Below are 18,974 nucleotides of genomic sequence, written 5' to 3'. Positions count from 1 at the left end.
CTCCATGATTTTGCCAGGGACTGAAGTGAGGCTGACCGGTCTGTAGTTCCCCAGGTTCTCTTTCTTCCCCTTTTTAAATACTGGCACTATATTTTCCTTTTTCCAATTGTCATTGAGGGGGCCCACTTTAATTAAACCTACCAGAAATGAATTCATTTTAGAAATCCCCACCCAGGTGATATGTTTATCAATAAATCTTGAAAGTAATATATTCAAAATGGTTTCTAATTCATTTTGAAATCCTAGTTGAAACAAGTGGGTAGAATAGTCAGGGAACTCACCCCAAATGAACATTCCATGACTTCCCTCTGCTCAACTTCAGTATATTTCTTGAAATTGGTAATTTTTGACTCTGAATGACTTTATTTAACCTTAATATCCCTCATGGTTTTCCATTCTCATTTTTGGCAGTAAGTTGCATTGTACAGCTCAGCTTTGTCAATGTCTTTAGAAGTATGAAACTTCCCTTAATATGAAATACACTGTCAAACAACTTTGCTCCCAGATTGCTTCCACTAACTGCGCAGCAGAAGCAGACAAATGCCAGAAGTAATGCAAACATTAGCTGTGGCTGATCTCTCACTGCACTGTCTCATTCTTCTCTACTGAAGCTTAGCATCAGCTAACAGCACACTCACCACTTACTAGTTTCTAGAGACTGCCTGTCGTTCCTCCCCAAACAGATACAAATGTCCACAAATCCACACCTGTTTGTATTCTTTCATATCACTGGTTTGGAAAAACACAAACAATGTTTAATAATCTTCTTCCGCAACATCATTATGGCCCTTGTTGTGGACAAACATAACTCTCGAACCTTCCAGATTGCCACTTAACAGCCAATCTGCTTAATCCTGTATCCTGGCAAATCCAAAGACACAATGGAGAGAACAGCAGTAGTTTTAAAGGAATGGGTACTAAAATCTGCAGCGGCAAAGTCTGCCTGCATCACTCCCCTATTGACAAAGGTGTACCAAGAAAAGATAATACTTATTCAGACACATATTCCATATTGTCTGTTGCAGCCAGAAAACCTCTATACTGTGCTACCAAAACTCCTTGCTTCATGTATCCTCACAATGCCTCATGACAACTTAAAGATAGACAGTAAATAGTCTCTGGCAATATTTTTCACTTGCGGCCTTTTCTTTTTTGGGAGGTTGGGTGTTTTACTCTTCTCTTCTTTAAAGGAGGGGCTACAGGTAGGTTTGCAAACCCTCCAGGATTGTCCTGGAGTCTCCAGGAATTAAAGATTAATCTTTAATTAAAGATTATGTCATGTGATGAAACCTCCAGGAATGCGCCCAACCAAAATTGGCAACCCTAGCTACAAGCGTTTTCCAAGACAGCCAGCCTTCCAGCCACTGTTTTACATGAGAAGTGTTTCCAGCTTTCCTAAGTTTTGTTTACCCCCATAATAATCAGAATATGGAATATTTCACTTTTATGGAATAATCAGAGTTTATTAAAGTTACAGCACAGAGGGTGCATGGGAATGTTAGTACACTGAGAAGCTAGGGGGTCACAAATCAAATGACTCAATTCAGGGCTCAGCACACATTTTCTATCAGGGGGAAAAGAGCTATTTGTAACCATTGAACAGTTGTTTCCCCCAATTTGACTTGGTATTGGGGAATAAAGGAGATTTCCCTTATATAGAATACAAATTAAACTGCTAAATGCAGTCAGTGGTAATCAACCAGCCACCTGCTTTTTTTAACCTTCTTTCTCTGTCAGGTAATACAATGGGAAAGATCCTTGGAATAAAGCCAGTATAGCAGTGGTGGGCAACCTGAGGCCTGCGGGCCGCATGTGGCCCATCAGCCTAATCTGATTGCTGGCCTCGATCTGCGGGGGGCCATGCCTGTACACAGTCAATGTCAGCAAAATGTCTCGCAGCCCGCAATCTGATGCAGGTTCCCCACCACTGCAGTATAGTGTTCAGGTCAACATAGAGCCCTGGCCGCATTGGTCAAGTATGCGGAAAGATTCTAAAATAAGGCAAGACAGTTTTTAGGCTTATGGTGCTCATAAGCTGAAACAGACAACTTCAACAAGGACTATCAGTGGTTTGATTACAGATGTCAAGCATATTCCTGTTTCTACATGAGAACCCACAAAGATCTAACAAAGAATTCCCTAGCACAAGCAATACCCTCTCCCTAACTATTTTGATTATCTTTAATTGTGGTTCAAATAATTACCTAGACTATCTGGTAAAAACACTACTCAACAATTTCTAATCCTAATGATGTTCAGAAAAAGTTCAGACAATGTAATTTTTTTAACACTTTTCCTCTTCTGATTTCTTAACTATATTAGGTGATCAGAGGTGGTAACTAAAACCTTTTCTCCTCAAATGTCTGTAAATAACTACAGTTTCTTTCAGTACCTTTGATATATTAGTAAATTGCCAAGAAAGGGGAACGAATGTCTCAGGAGACTGATAATTAAATTCAGAGCAGTTCCCCTTTACTTCACAGGGCAGGGCCAGCTCTAGGATTTTTGCCACCCTAAGCAAAAACAATTTTGGCCACCCCCCCTCCCCGTTTTTTTCTTACTCCACCCCCGGCCCCGCCCCTTCCCCAAATTCCCCCCTTCCGCCCCTTCCCCAAACTCCGCCCCTTCCCCAAATCCCCAGCCCTGCCTCCTCCCCCCAGGCTCTCAAACCTGGGAGAGAATGGGAGATCCTGAGCGGCTGCGGCGCATGAATCAGCTGTTTTGCGTGCTACGGCCGCTCGGGATCTCCCCCTCCATCCCGGGTTTGAAAGCCTGGGAGGGAGGGCAAGCAGCGGTGTGCGAGCGGCAGCAACGGAGGTGAGTTAGGGCGGCCAGGGCACATTTTTAGGGGCGGTATGGCCCACGCCAGAATGCCGCCCCCCAAAATGTGCCACCCCAAGCACCAGCTTATTTTGCTGGTGCCTAGAGCCGGCCCTGTCACAGAGTCATATCTTGCCCAGACAGACAGGAAGTTGTTACTGTCTGATGGTTGCACTGTGGCCTAGAGTAGCTGAAATAGTGATTTCAGTGGACGGGTATCTTTATCATTAAAAACACTGTCACAATTGACACTAACTGGAATCTTTATTGGCAGCTTCACCAGAGGCCCAACCGCGAATAGGCACAGAGACTGAATTACCCTTTCAGTCCCAATGGTGTCCTGTTCCATTTTAAGTATGAAGCACATTGATTGGCGCTTATGCTGCCACTGCTCCTGCTTTAAATGCTGTGTGGTAAAAAACTTCAGTCTCCAGGAATTGCAATCAACACCTCAAATATTCTGCAAAGTCCACGCAAGTGGAGGGATCATGCTCCATTAAAAATGAGGCCATAATGAAATAATACCTTTTCTTTTCTCCTTTTTCTTTTTAATTCTACAACTGAAGATCCTAGGCAAATGTCAGCCCTCCTCCCAAATCCCACCTAAAAACAAAAACAAAACAAAACAATAAAACTACTAAAGTAATAGTGTACTATGGATTACTGAACATGGGTTTTGGGTGTTGGTCTTTCAAAATTCCTTAGTTTAATCTTTTTTGCTTACCTCACCCCTAAAGACTGTGTGTCATAGCAACATTTGCTGCAGAACTAGTCCCTCTGCAAAGTGATGTTGATCACAGGGGCTGAGCTTCTACAATATCAGGACCTCTCTAGCCATCCTAGCATCTCAGAAACTGGGCAGCTCAGGAACTGAAATCAGATCCAGTATGTTATACTAGAAAGCCAGGATGGCTCACCTGTTTTATATTTAATGTTACTGTCTTGGGTTATCACTCCTGTTAATATCTGCAACTCTTAGGATCATGTTCAGAGGAAGATAAGAGGAACATATTTATGGAATTGTACAGTAGTTTATTACCTAAAAGGATAATGATTTTGCAAGGACCAAAGGGTCATTTCTGCCTTTTCTTCCTTCTAAAGAGCACCTGAAATCCTGGGCTACCCCCAAGCATTGATTGCTGACACAATGTATGTGTGCTCATACAAAGAAATGTACAAGAGGGGACTGATAACACATCTGACTTAATGACCAACTACTATGGGAAAAGCTCAAATTCACTAAAAAAATAACCAAATGACTGTACTGGTTATGGGCATACAGTTCTGTTCTATACAAAATCCTTTCAGCTGAAGCTTGGCATGAATAGCACCTGGGCAAGTAAAGTAGCAGCATGACTAGACCTCTCTTAACCTGGATTATGCTCTCCGTTCTTGATTTTGGGGTGAAGAATTTAATTATTGAGATGTGAACACTGATGCCAAGAACAATTTTGCCTGATTATGCATTTTGTTGCCCTTTGATAAAGAGCTACTAAGTACTGAACCTCTCTGAGCATGGGTGGCCTGATTCTTGATGGGAAGCCTGGTAGTCACAGGGTGTAGTGGCTATGATTCTCTTGGTTCCCCATTACAATGAAGCAGCTGATTTCAGACATGAAAATCCATGTGCTGGAATTTTAATAAAGGACTATATGGAATGCCAAGTAACTATGAATATTGTCATTAATTCAAACAAAGCTAAGTATAGGTCAGTTAAACTGTGACACAAAGATCAGGTGAAATTTTATCCTGGCTACCAAAATGCCCTTATAATGTGATAACACAAATGTTATTCATAAAGCATTATCACTCCTTACATGGATTCTGTGTGGTGAGCAGGAACCTGAAATGATGCAGTTTCAGGTGACTGCCAACATGTCAATGACGGAGCGAAGAATTTGAAATTTCCAGTGGATGGATGTCAATATTTTGTAGTTCCCAGGTATTGGGTAAAAATGTGAGTAACAGTATAGTTGCATCTTCTGGCTCATTGAACTGGAATAAAAAAGGACAGGATATGTCCTAGGATCCCAAGCATTAGTTGGCATGGATATTGTGGGGAAAGAAGGCATCGTAAAAGAGACGCAGACACTAATCAGTCAGAAAAACCAAGACAGAAGATATATTTGTCAACTTCTTGGTGGCCTATAATACACTTCATTTGGATACAAAAATGGCTAAGGGAACATCTTTCCATTAGGACATTCTATATCATAACAGTGACAGAAATATATGACCCCTGCTGTTAATGTCTATTGTAGTCTAACAAACAGTTGAATTCATTTATAAATGTGTCAGGGAAAAAATATTTATTTTCACTGGTCTTATTATTATTAATTGTATGTAGATGGTAGTGCCTAGAAGTCCCATTCAGGATCGAGGCTCCATTGTGCTTGCTACTGTACAAATATATAAGAAAACATGGTACCTACCCCAAAAACCTATTGTATGGAAGTTTCACCAAAACTGTGTGAAAGGGGAGATATGACCAGGAATTATAAATATCCAGACATTTTCTCATAGTTGTGGTTTTCTTCATATGTAGGAAACCATAGGGTGAATTTTTTTGGTTCGATAATTTGAAAGGTTCCTTGTGTAACTAACAATCAGTTAACTGGTCCTTAATCAGTTAATTTAAGGTCCTTACTTAAAAACAAAGTGATTTGAATTTAAATTTTTTGCTTTGTGGTATATTTTTAGCTCAGTTACCCAGCTTATTTCAGTTGCCTTAGTACAGATGCCTTAGTTCAGTATCTGAAGCTGAAAAGCTGTCTTTAATCTCTGATACCTTTTGGACACTTCGCTATAAAAAGAATAGTGTGAGGTCTGCTATAGAAGTCAGTCAGTTTAAGCACATTTCAAGAAAGGAGCAAGGGTCATGAATCAGCTACTAAAGCTCATCATGCTGAAGCTTATGTGTATTGCAAAAAAGGATCCAGCTATCTTCAAGAACAGTAACCTTTTTATTGGTTCAAATGACTTATCTATATTTCACTTTGAGCTAGTATTGCAAAGAAGATTGCCCAGAATCAGGATTAGTCCATGTAGATAGAATCATAGGACTGGAAGGGACCTCAAGAGGTCATCTAGTCCAGTCCCCTTCACTCATGGCAGAATTATTTAGACCATCCTTGACAGGTGTTTGTTTAGCTTGTTCTTAAAAATCTCCACTGATGGAGTGATAGGTTCCTTTAAGACTAGGCGGGCCACCTCAGTTCCCTGATTCAAGTTTCCAGAGTATGAGGATTAGACAAATTGATGTACTGTGTGTGTATGAATATATATATATCTTCCTACTGTATTTTCCACTCCACGCATCTGATGAAGTGGGTTTTAGCCCACGAAAGTTTATGTCCAAATAAATTTGTTAGTCTCTAAGGTCTCACAAGTACTCCTTATTGTTCATACTATTCATGTTATTCCCTAGGTATACTTTCATAGGAAGAATGGGGAAGGCAGTATTGACATTATCTAGCAGCAAAGACAAAGCTGTACAAATTTTAAGAGTGATAACTGTCAATGTAGTTTAAGGTGCAATTGGAGTATATATTTTTGTACATTTCCACGTAAATATTCTGCAGCTGCAATTTAGTAATTCTGATGGTGACATGCAAGCCCAAAAATTAAATCCAGCTCATTCTCCCTTAGTTATGTTGGCCCTATATGACTACTGAAGTAAAAATTAGCCAAAATGTATGGTTATCAATAAAGTAAAATGGAATGACTCGAAATTAACACAGGGAACAGGTGTGTAGCATATGAAGGAAATGTTTCTACAGAGTCCCTTTTCTGAGCATAGCATAAGGCCATAATCCAACACCCAATAAAGTCAATAGGAGGACTCCCATTGAGATCATGGGTACTGGATTGTCCCTCCAAGTGAAATTTTATTTAGCTGAACGATGATGAGCTGAAGTCTATTGAAATTGAGGGTGCTCAGTATCTCTTATGATCACTTATTACACTTATTATGACACAGAGTGATGACAGGATATGACGTTGGATAAGGGGTATATTCTACATATTTAGATGTGAATCTACAGCTATACCTATTTACAAATCACAGAGAAAAAATAAAGCCAAAATCAGACGATAGCCACAACAGAGGAGTGGGCTGTTACATCACTGTCTGAAAATGTGTGAAACAGGTCAGAAAAGGAAAAACAAGAAGACGAGAGTAGCAACAGCAGCAGAAACTGGAGAAACAAAAATACTGTTGGAACATGCAATATAATATGAAGTGTAAAGCCATTTTTCGTGTGAGTATAGGAAGTTGCTATTGGTAGATCAGTCAGTAGCTTGGGAAATTTTATTTTTAAGGCAGTCTTTGGTGACTATGATAGGTGCAAATGCGATTATTAAGTTGTACCACCAAATACGCATTGAACAGAACTGGTCAAAAATTTTCAAGTTATTGAAATTTCAACCAAAATATTCAAAAAAATGTTGACATTTTTTGAACCAGCTCTAACATTTAAGATTGCACAGGTTCCCTGGACAAAATTTGGTTTGAAGCTTTCTTTATCTATTTATTTTGATCATTTCTCCATGCAGACTACACAAAGGGATGAAATCCTGGCCCTACTGAACTCAATGACAAAACTCCCATTGACTTTGATGGGGCCAGGATTTCACCCAATGTATGTAAGGCATAAGAAAATTAAAGGAAACTAAATTGGGAAGTATTGCAAATACCAGTGAAGACTGAAAAAAAAAAAACGATACTAAGGGACACAGAGAAGGCAGAAATACTATATAGGCAGAACATTACTAAATATGATTCAACCTGCAAATTAATAGATATGGGGAATAGGGGGAAATAATCTGAAACAGAGAAAAAGAAAACCTAAAAAAGCAGCAGTGACAAAAATTCCTAGCAGTGGTCAAGTACAGCAAATTGGATACAAACCTTCAGTGCAATACAATAAAACAAAAAGATGCATATGCAGTTTTGGACTGCAAATGTAAACTTTAGGTAACATATTGAAAAGCATCTAAGTCACTTGGGGCAGATTTTAAGGGTATTTAGGCACCTAGAGTTTTAGATAGGCACCTAGTGAGATTTTTGAAAGTGCCTGGGTACCTAACTTCCATTGGGCATGAAGGGATTTCTGAAAATCTCATTAGCTGCCTATCCTTAGGCATCTAAATATCTTTAAGAATCTGGCCATTAGAGCCTAAATCTCCTTGATTTCCAGTCCTTTTACTTTCAATGCAACTTCAGCTCGTAAGTGACTTAGGAGCCTTAGAAAGCTTTTGTCCTTCATTATGCCATCCTTACAGAATTCTACATAAAGTTCTAGACTGCTGCATAATACCAGAAAGATTTCAAGGAATTCATTTATGGGTAAATAGATTGATCAGAAAGAAATAATGGGTCAGATTTATCTCTGTTGTAACTTCACTGATATCAACAAAATTAGACTAGAGATTAACTTGTCTCCTTATATATTTCTTGGTTAAATGAAAATTTCAGTATATAAAGACACCAAGAAAGCAGAGCAATCAGTATAACTAGAAGAAGTGGGATGAAATTGAGGAACAGAAAAGATGAGCTGAGTATCAAGAAATATTCATAACATTGAGCTGTATCAGACTAAGGAGTAGTCTCTTAATGGAAGTGGTGAGAGGGCCATAAGCTGCTGTACAGGTAAATGATTTGCACTCAAGAACAGATTGTAGAGAGCAATCTTGCTTGCTGATGGACCAGATCTCTTAATGGATATTTTTCATTCTAATTCCCTCTAGGCTAAATTACACTGGTGCACCATCATCATGATTTTATTTTATTAAAAACATTTACCAGGTACAACAGCTAACTCAGAAACATATATTGTATATGTTGAGCATCATTATTTTATTCCAGTTTTCTTTTGTTCTTTGGTTCTGTAGGCAGGTACACTTACTGTTGAAAACAGGAAGCAGCTATGCCCACTCTGGACTTCCCCAAAGCAAAGTGGTGCTGACAACTGTTAATTTTTCAGGTTACCTCAAATGGACATGCAAATGCACATCCCCCACCCACACATGAAAGAATATCTTCCCGCACTGTGCCTAGGATTTCTTGCTTAACCAGTATTACTCAAAGTCCTGAAGCACAGTCAAGTTTTTAACTGTTCTCAGGCTATCTCTTCTGAATTTCTTGATCCCTGACTTAAAAGTACAATTACCCACATAATTAAGCTGCCCAGGTGAATACTAACTCTGGCTGATTAAAGGATTATTTTAAATGTACAGATATTTTAATGATTAGAAAGCAGAGGCAATATTAATTTGATTTTTCACTATTTATTGCCACATGTTTTTAGAGAAAAGCTCTTAGTATAGGTAAATTGCTACACTTCAGGATGTAATCCACATCAAGATACCTGTGCTTATTTGCTTTTCAGGAACATCTGAGGAAAAATTGCCTAAAGTAGTTTATAATCATTGTTTTCTTGAAGGTCAGAAAGATCATTCCAATACTAAACTCAAGAGTACAGATGTTGGTCTTTGAGATTGCCATAACTCTAGCACTTCTTATACTAAGCAAATGGAAGCATAACCTAAATTCACTTTATATAAGTTATCTGGATGCATCTCTCCACAGTCTAGCTACAATTTAGGCAGATTTAATACACAGTTCCTCAGGCTGCCCTGCCAATTACTTCTGTGCTGACCTGGAAGGATCATTAATATTAGGGAGTCGAGAGGCAACAATTCAATTTCCATGCTGGCTCAACCCTAAGCCTCTTCTAAGTAAAGGCTGTCAGCTGTGTCAAATTATGTATGATGCCTAGGTGATGTGGAAGACTGTCTATTAGGGAGTAGATCTGGGAATGGCAAACTCATTTCACTAAATTTTCAGGCTGAACTTGTACTATCATCTAAAATGTCAAACGGCCAGAGTTATTGGAACTGAAATAATCTAACGTAACCAAAAATATTCAGATAAGACAGTGATGGGGGGAGGGGGAAACAAGATTAGCATTAGAGATTATTAGTATGATGAGAATCACAATATACACTAATATTTTAGTAAATGTAAGCATGTATGTTTAAAAAATGAGGTGAAAACATCTCTGTAAAAAAAAAACTCCTGTTAATGAAACTCTGTCACCCAATGCATAGAATTTATACAATATACCAGGTATGCCACAATGACCAAGTTTTGAGATTCAATCCCATAACACCTAATGATAGGAGCACTATCTATCATCCAAATATAGATACTACTGTCTAAAAGATTAAGATAACTTAGATCCAATTCTATACATAACCTTTTTACAATCATGTCATAAAAAATACAAAACTGGGCTCAACACACCAGTTAATGTTTATCACTTGTAAATCAAAGTACATTCCTACCATGCTCTAAATATATTCTCCTCTGAAACAAAACAAGTAATCATGAAAGCTTTTCTTCCTTTAACTTCTGTCTCATAATACGTGTAAGATGTGAAAATATACTTTTTCTAGTATAGCGGTTGCTACCGTATCCCCCTTCTAGTATAGAGATTCCTGCCTCATCCCCTTTAAAGACCCAAATCCCCTTTCATCCACTCTACTACTTCATCACCTATTGTCTGTACTCACTACCAGCATACAGTTGTCCCATCTGGTAACAGTCCTGCTTTTCCTAGCTTTAATTCCCATGGTGCATGTAGGCTCTATAATACCAAGGCATTTTCACTATTGTTGTGGAGTCTAACGACTGGGAAGGGATCACATTGCTCCCAAAGGAGCTCAGTGTTAACACACACACAAACACACACTTTACTACTTGTTTTCAAGTATTATGGCAAGCTTTGTAATCAATGCTAATTTAAATTGATGCTTTGGAGGTTTGTTAATAAAAACAGCTTGCTTTTGATGTTAGAAATGAGCAAATAATTAATCTTTTAAAAAACACACACAAATGCTTTCATTATCACTGGCATGCAGATATTTCCCCCTAAATAATTAAAATTAATTAGTGAAAATAAATATGATGCTATGTTGCATTACGTATTATGAAATATTTATTCATCAGATTTAGTCATTCATTTGTATGCATTCTATGTTAAGAAAACATGCATAAAACTCACAGAAATTCCAGTTCTGCAAATGCTCAGTAAGAAACAAAAACAAACAACCCCCCCCCCAAAAAAATCCATGCATGCGCACGCACACATACAAACACACATTATGTGCCAAAATAAAAAGCATGCATGGTCAGGGTTTAAGCACTTTTTTAGACAACATAATTACTAGGTTATTAATAACAAAGCAGCCTGGCAACTATTTTAAGCAGTTTTTATTCATGCTTTTATTGGAGGCTTCTGAATTTCCCCTCCACCCCCCTTTTTACTCTTTTGCAGCAACATGCTAAAAAAAAATCTCTATGTCTTAGAAAAGCAGCAGATAAAAAGGAAGCACACATGCCCAGGTTTCAAAGCGTTATTTTCTTATAAAAAGATATTAAAATTTAAAAGCCTTTCTATATTTAACAGATATTGTGCAGAAATTCAATCTCAATATTAATGACATGCAATCTCCAAGAAGACACTCTAACTTTAAAAAAAAAAGTCATTTTTAGTAATCGGTGCAAATGCCTTTTTTTATTTTGCTGTTAGACTAATGGTAGCTTAAACCCTGCATGCTGCAGTGCTTAGCCTGTGCTCTGCATCAGCTGTGATAGAAGAAGCTACCTGAGAGGTTTCACAGTGCCATTTCATATCCATGTCTGCCTGGCTACCCTGCGTGCTTATAGCTTTTTTCTTAATTCTTAATGGAAATCCTAGGAAATTTAGTCCATCCTCTGAAATCAATACTGATGACAGGAGAGCTCCCTGACTCAGTGGGAGATCAAGATGATAAATTGCCTGCGCATCAGCCTGGCCTATCAGTGCCCTGCACACAGATGGGCGAGAAAAGACACAGAGAAGGATCCATCCGTCACGTGTCACAGGAAAGCCAATGGCTGAGACACTGCTGCAGAAGAGATGCTGCAGTTTGTTCTGCAGATGAGAAGTACTGTGTATCACCATCAAGCGCCAGTATAACAAAGTTCTGGAAGAATAGTCTGCTTATTCCCTAGCTCTTGATTGTAGATGCCAAAGGAAGGTGCAGTTTTAATTTAATATATGCATCATAGGATTCCATTTATAAGGAATACTGCCTGCACAGCTTTACACTCTAACCTAAAATGATTAAAGCAGGAGGAGAGGAAGAGGGATATAATGAATTCTAATACCCTCATCCTTTTAAAATATTGTGATGTATTTCTCTTCAGCTGATTACTGTGTTTTAGCTTGCTATTAAATTAGCAACCTTAAACTGTGCAATTAGCATGCATCTCTTTATATCTCTTTATAATCGCCTCAAACTGTAATTTTAACTGTAAGTATAATTGTAATTATAATTTTATTCCCAAGCTAATGAATGACCATTTTTATGTCATGTTTATAATGAGTATTTTATGTGATTATTCTGTAAAGACAATTATGTCCCAAAAGTAGAAAAACAACAAAATATAGAAGATCTATCTTCATTTTTAAAGCCCCCAAAATATAGAGTGATGGAAGAATTATTCTGTATCTGCCATAGACTTATTTACCATAACACTGTCCTTACTATGAAAGTTACAATAATTCTTTCATAAAGAGAGAAAGAACATCTGGGTTACCATATGGAAACCTTTTCTAAAATACATCTGCCATCATTGATCATACTGCAACAAGAGATATATTGCACAGTTTTTCAAGGGAAGTGAAATGGTTATGTCAGCTTTGAGAAAGAAAGTTACCTGTAAAAAATACTGTAGTGTTTTGTAACCAAGACCACACACAACTGAACAAATAAACCAAACTACATTTTACTGCAATGGACACTGAAATGATACACTTTTAAAGTAATATAGTTCTGCTTTATTAGTCCTCTATTTAATACAACTTTGTGCTATGCAAATTTTCACTCGGATACAATAAGTCATGACAGCTCCAGGGGTTAATGTTATCAAGTGCCTATCTCCTTCTCCTTTAGGGCTTTTGCAGAATCACTCAAAATTACTTAGAATAATGAATATCTACAGTAAGAAAGAAGACAAGTGAGCTTTGGAACATGAAAGATGAAATTAACTTAGCAATTACTTTAACAAAAGCCCAGAGAATGTAAGCTATTTTGAACATTTTGAACTTCTCTGTTTTATTCTGGATTACAATGTTGCACATTTCATTACTTATTTAGCAATCCTTTTCCTTTGATTTTTGGTGTTACTGCTAGTTTTCAATGCAGCCTCTCATATAAACACAATTGTCTCTTAACTAAAAATGGACCTGATCCTTCCAATGACTTCAATGGAAGCTGTAGGTCATCAGAACTATGCTGGAGTCAGGTCCACGGATTCCTCAAAGAACACTATTTTAAATATGTTTTTAAATCAATCTTCTCTTGTGTTGGATAGGAAATGCAATCCTTTATTAAGATATGCACAGAAATATACATATAGACACCTACACATGCACATAAATGGCTTGCCAAAGACGAACATAAAGTCCAGTAAAATAAAAGTCATGTTTTTTCTGTATAACCCCTGTACACCAATACAATGAGTGAACTGATGAATTAAGATTAATTCTAATATAAGAAACTCCAGGACCTTTTCTATGTCATGTGTTTAGGACCACGTTCTATGCACATATAATTCAGTAGGTGCCATATATGCCCAAATATGGGCAGAATTTAGCCCTTATGTTTTAGACTATTCAATATTTTAATTGCAAGCTTGTATAACGTAGTATTCTACATCCTGTGAACCGTAAAATGACTGTTAACAACAGGGCTAGGTAGCAAAGAGGATAAATGCATTACCCTTATTGGACACTACCGCTGTTGGAATAAATTCACATCGCTTGTGATCTAGCCAATATTTCTGCTTGAACAAAGGTCTTTTGTGATAAAGAAAATGCTATGTGGCTTGCTGGCAAGTGTAGTTATTATTTACTTATTACGTGCTAGTATATTTAGTATGGTGCAATGCACAGATTAAGGGACAGTCCCTGCTCTGAGTTTCCCACCCCTGCACTGTGGGATAATTAGAATCAGCTGTCAGATGGAGCCTTACAGTAGGTTTTAGGGGAGAGTGATAGAAATGGGGAGCAAGAGGGGTTAGAAAGCATGAGACCCTCTTGCAACCCACATATATTTTTCTGGTTTTGTTTTCTTCTAGCTCCACTGGGCACAGATCTCACCTATATTTTGACAGCTGTTGGGAGAAATGGTCAGAATTGCAAACTTCTCAGCATCTCCTCTCAATGCAAATTTGGTACTTTCTACAAGGACTGGGAAGACCCTAGCATTTGTCTGCATGTGATTCTTCTGCACAAAGGTGGAAGCAGGATGGGGGGCGGGGTCAGGGACAGTGCATGCACAGCTCAACAGCAAATCCTGTTTGTTAGTCTGCAGGATCATAGCAGGGGTCAAGAATCTGCTGCTGTGGAGCTATTCCCCCAACATCTTTGCTAAGGAGACACAAGGGTAAATGTAGTCTCATAGCTTCAGATCTGCTCTGCATCCTTGGGAAAGGAGTCCTTCCTTGATGATTCCCAGCCCATGACCTATATTTGGGTTGGGTTGTAGGAAGATTTGGGGGAAAATAACAACCATTTGGCTTTTTTTAAATAAAAAGCCCCCAAACTGTTTCTCATTATGAAAACCATGTGAAGCTAGACTATTAAATTAATGAACATACATTTTAAATGGGCCAAATATACTCTTTACTCAAGCTTCCACACATCTCATTTGGTCTTCCCAAACAATAATGTCAAACTTATCTATGGTATTCTGCTTGAAATATGATGTTCTGTAGCATGATTTTATGCTATCTCCATAAATAAAAAATGGTTCCTCATGTTGCCACTAACTAATCAGTGGATGAATGAGGTAGTTTGAACAACAGTATGTAAGAAGGATGTCAGATCCTGACTCTCAAGCTTGTATAGATTCCTTTATAGAGCAGGGATGCTAAAAGCTGAAGTCTTCCTGTAATGCCAATGGAAATCCGGTGCAAGTATAAGGGCATTCTTATTAACTGCCTCATTTGGTCAAAAGGATGCAACACAGACTCTGGTTGTCCAGTGTGAAATCTGTCCTGTTAACAATAGAAACAGGTTTATAGCACGGAACTTGCTCAGACTATCCTTCACATTTATCAGTGTTTGACCTTTAAACCTTCAGTGATGCATGATCATGAACACCAACTCTCTTCTACCCAAACTCAAGAACTCTCCTGTTAATGAGAAACAAGGGGTTCTCTCTCTCATATATATTTATATAGTGTGACAAAGTTCCTCCTCTGCCTTGATGAGTCCTGCACTTATTGGCTGATTTGCTTGCCTCAGAGATTCACACCAGCCCTCAGGTTGGCCACTTTTGCTAGTGACTCAAACCTGCCATTCACTCAGCTAACCTCATCACTGGCCAGCATGGGGAAAGGGAGGAAAACAATCCCCGCCATCTCTGCTGACCCACCTAGTGGATCGGGGGATAGGCCAGGGACCTTCCCCTCTGGTGGGATCCATAGACCAGGTCATCTCCTCTTGTCTGAGGCCTGGTCTACACTACGAGTTTAGGGTTAAATCGAATTAAGCCTGGACACGTTCACACGACAAAGCCCTTTCTTTCGACTTAAAAGGCCCTTTAAACCAGTTTCTTTACTCCACCTCCGACGAGGGGATTAGTGATAAAATCGGCCTTAGCGGGTCGGAATTTGGGTAGTGTGGACAGAATTCAACGTTATTGGCCTCCGGGAACTATCCCACAGTGCTTCATTGTGACTGCTCTGGACAGCACTCTCAACTCAGATGCACTGACCAGGTAGACAGGAAAAGCCCCGCAAACGTTTTGATTTCATTTCCTGTTTCCCCAGCGTGGAGAGCACAGGTGACCACACAGAGCTCATCGGCACAGGTAACTGTGATGGAGTCCCAGGATCGCAAAAGAGCTCCAGCATGTACCGAACAGGAGGTACGGGATCTGCTCGCCATATGGGGAGATGAATCAGTGCTATCTGAACTCCATAGCAGTAAAAGAAATGGCAAAATATTAGAAAAGGTCTCCAAGGCCATGAAGGACAGAGGCCATAACAGGGACGCAGAGCAGTGCCGCATGAAAATTAAGGAGTTACGGCAAGCCTACCACAAAGCCAGAGAAGCAAACGGAAGGTCCGGGGCAGAGCTGCAAACTTGCTGCTTCTACGCGGAGCTTCATGCCATTCTAGGGGGTGCAGCCACCACTACCCCAACCGTGTGCTATGACTCCCTCACTGGAGAAACACACAGGGAAGAGGGTTCGGGGTACGAGGAAGATGAGGATGGAGGTAATGTAGATAGCTCCCAGCAGCAAGGAAGGGGAGAAACCGGTTTCCCCAACAGCCAGGAAATGTTTGTCACCCTGGACCTGGAACCAGTAACCCCGAACTCACCCAAGACCCTGAGGGCACACATGGGACCTCTGGTGAATGTACCTTTGTAACTATTACACATGGTTTAAAAGCAAGCGTGTTTAATGATTAATGATTGATTTGCCCTGGCAATCGTGGCCAGTACAGCTACTGGAAAAGTCTGTTAACGTGTATGGGGATGGAGCGGAAATCCTCCAGGGACATCTCCAGAAAGCTCTCCTTCATGTACTCCCAAAGCCTTTGCAAAAGGTTTCTGGGGAGTGCTGCCTTATCCCATCTGCCATGGTAGGACACTTTACCACGCCAGGCCAGTAGCACGTAGTCTGGAATCATTGCATAACAAAGCATTGTAGCGTATGGTCCCAGTGTTTGCTGGCATGCAGACAACATCCATTCCTTATCGCTCTTTGTTATCCTCAGGAGAGTGATATCATTCACGGTCACCTGGTTGAAATGGGGCGATTTTATTAAGGGGACATTCAGAGGTGCCCGTTCCTGCTCTGCTGAACAGAAATGTTCCCCGCTGTTACCCACACGGTGGGGGGGAGGGGTGAAGTGATCATCCCAGAGAATTGGGTGTGGAGGGGGTGGGGGTTAGTTGGGTTTGTGCTGCATGTTAACCCAGAAACCACAGCCCCTCCTTTTACATTGCAAACCCATTTTAAATGGCCAACCCAATTCATGCTTGATATGGGAAATGAGGGCACGGCTGTTTGAAACCATTCCCACATGTTAAGAAGGTTAAAAAAGCCAAAAGACTGTGGCTTACCATGGCTGCCTGCAAGCCGAAATCTGTTGCCTGGCACTGCGTGAGTGATCTCTCACACGAAACCGGCAGGCCCTCACTATAAGAGGAAAAATGCGACCTTGTAACAAAAGGATGTACCCATTGTTCTCTAAAATGTGTCTTTTTTAACCACCTCTCCCTTCTCCTCCACCAGCTGCAAATGTTTCTCCTTCACAGAGGCTAGTGAACATTAGAAAGAGAAAACGGAGGACGCGGGACGATATGTTCACGGAGCTCCAGATGTTCTCCCACGCTGAAAGAGCACAGCAGAATGCGTGGAGGCAGTCAATGTCAGACATCAGAAAAGCACAATATGAACGAGAGGAGAGGTGGCGGGCTGAATGGCGGGATGAACAGAGCAAGTTGCGGGCTGAAGATGATAGGTGGCGTCAGCTTACAGACAGAAGGCAAGAGTCGATGCTCCGGCTGCTGGAGCATCAAACTGATATGCTCCAGCGTATGGTTGAGCTGCAGGAAAGGCAGCAGGAGCAGAGACCGCTGCTACAGCCCCTGCGTAACCAACAGCCCTCCTCCCCAAGTTCCATAGCCTCCTCACTCAGATGCCCAAGAACGCGGTGGGGGGGCCTCCGGCCACCCAGTCACTCCACCCCAGATGATTGCCAGAACATCAGCAGGCTGGCCTTCAATAAGAGTTAAAGTTTTAAAATGCAGTGTGTCCTTTTCCTTCCCTCCTCAACCACCCATCCCGGGCTACCTTGGCAATTATCCCCCTAGTTGTGTGATGAATTAATAAAGAATGCATGAATGTGAAGTAACAATGACTTTATTGCCTCTGCAAGCGGTGCTCGAAGTGGGGAGGAGAGGGTGGGGTGGTTGGTTTACAGGGAAGTAGAGTGAACCGGGTGGTGGTGGGGGGCGGAGGGTTCATCAAGGAGAAACAAACAGAAGTTTCACACCGTAACCTGGCCAGTCACAAAACTCGTTTTCAAAGCTTCTCTGATGCGCCCCGTGCCCTGCTGTGCTCCTCTAACCGCCCTGGTGTCTGGCTGCGCGTAATCAGCGGCCAGGCGATTTGCCTCAACATCCCACCCCGCCATAAATGTCTCCCCCTTACCCTCACAGATATTGTGGAGTGCACAGCAAGCAGCAATAACAATGGGGATATTCTTTTCGCTGAGGTCTGAGCGAGTCAGTAAGCTGCGCCAGCACGCTTTTAAATGTCCAAATGCACATTCCACCACCATTCGGCACTTGCTCAGCCTGTAGTTAAACAGGTCCTGACTCCTGTCCAGGCTGCCTGTGTATGGCTTCATGAGCCATGGCATTAAGGGGTAGGCTGGGTCTCCAAGGATCACGATAGGCATTTCAACATTCCCAACGGTTACTTTCTGGTCCGGGAAGAAAGTCCCTTCCTCCAGCTTTCGAAACAGAGCAGAGTGCCTGAAGACGCAAGCATCATGTACCTTTCCCAGCCTTCCCACCTTGATGTTGGTGAAACGTCCCTTGTGATCCACCAGGGCTTGCAGCAGCATTGAAAAGTACCCCTTGCGGTTTATGTACTCGGTGGCTTGGTGCTCCGGTGCCAAGATAGGGATATGTGTTCCGTCTATCGCCCCACCACAGTTTGGGAATCCCATTGCAGCAAGACTATCCACTATGGCCTGCACGTTTCCCAGAGTCACTACCCTTGATATCACCAGATCTTTCATTGCCCTGGCAACTTGGATCACAGCAGCCCCCACAGTAGATTTGCCCACTCCAAATTGATTCCCGACTGGCCGGTAGCTGTCTGGCGTTGCAAGCTTCCACAGGGCTATCGCCACTCACTTCTTAACTGTGAGGGTTGCTCTCATCCTGGTATTCTGGCACTTCAGGGCAGGGGAGAGCAAGTCACAAAGTTCCATGAAAGTGCCCTTATGCATGCGAAAATTTCGCAGCCACTGGGAATCGTCCCACACCTGCAGCATGATGCGCTCTGTGCTTGTT

General features: G+C 40.8%; 1 protein-coding gene across 49 annotated transcripts in view; it reads right to left on the bottom strand.

The window, feature by feature from the left end:
- NRXN1 (neurexin 1) overlaps positions 1 to 18,974 on the bottom strand; it is a 1,213,652-nt gene that overhangs the window by 65,056 nt on the left and 1,129,622 nt on the right. For 2 of the 49 annotated variants that reach the window (XM_024107362.3, XM_042861235.2), the window contains exon 1: positions 11,490 to 11,631. The exons of the other annotated variants lie outside the window; for them this stretch is intronic. In XM_024107362.3, the coding sequence (XP_023963130.1) occupies positions 11,490 to 11,522 (33 nt within the window). In that variant the 5' untranslated portion in view covers positions 11,523 to 11,631. Of the gene's footprint in view, positions 1 to 11,489; positions 11,632 to 18,974 lie in introns of those variants that run through there. 49 annotated transcript variants of the gene reach the window in all.

Source organism: Chrysemys picta, chromosome 3, assembly GCF_011386835.1.
Source record: "Chrysemys picta bellii isolate R12L10 chromosome 3, ASM1138683v2, whole genome shotgun sequence".
Lineage (NCBI taxonomy): Eukaryota > Metazoa > Chordata > Testudines > Emydidae > Chrysemys > Chrysemys picta.
Note: the sequence above shows the minus strand (reverse complement) of the source record. Positions and strands in the feature narration are given on the sequence as shown.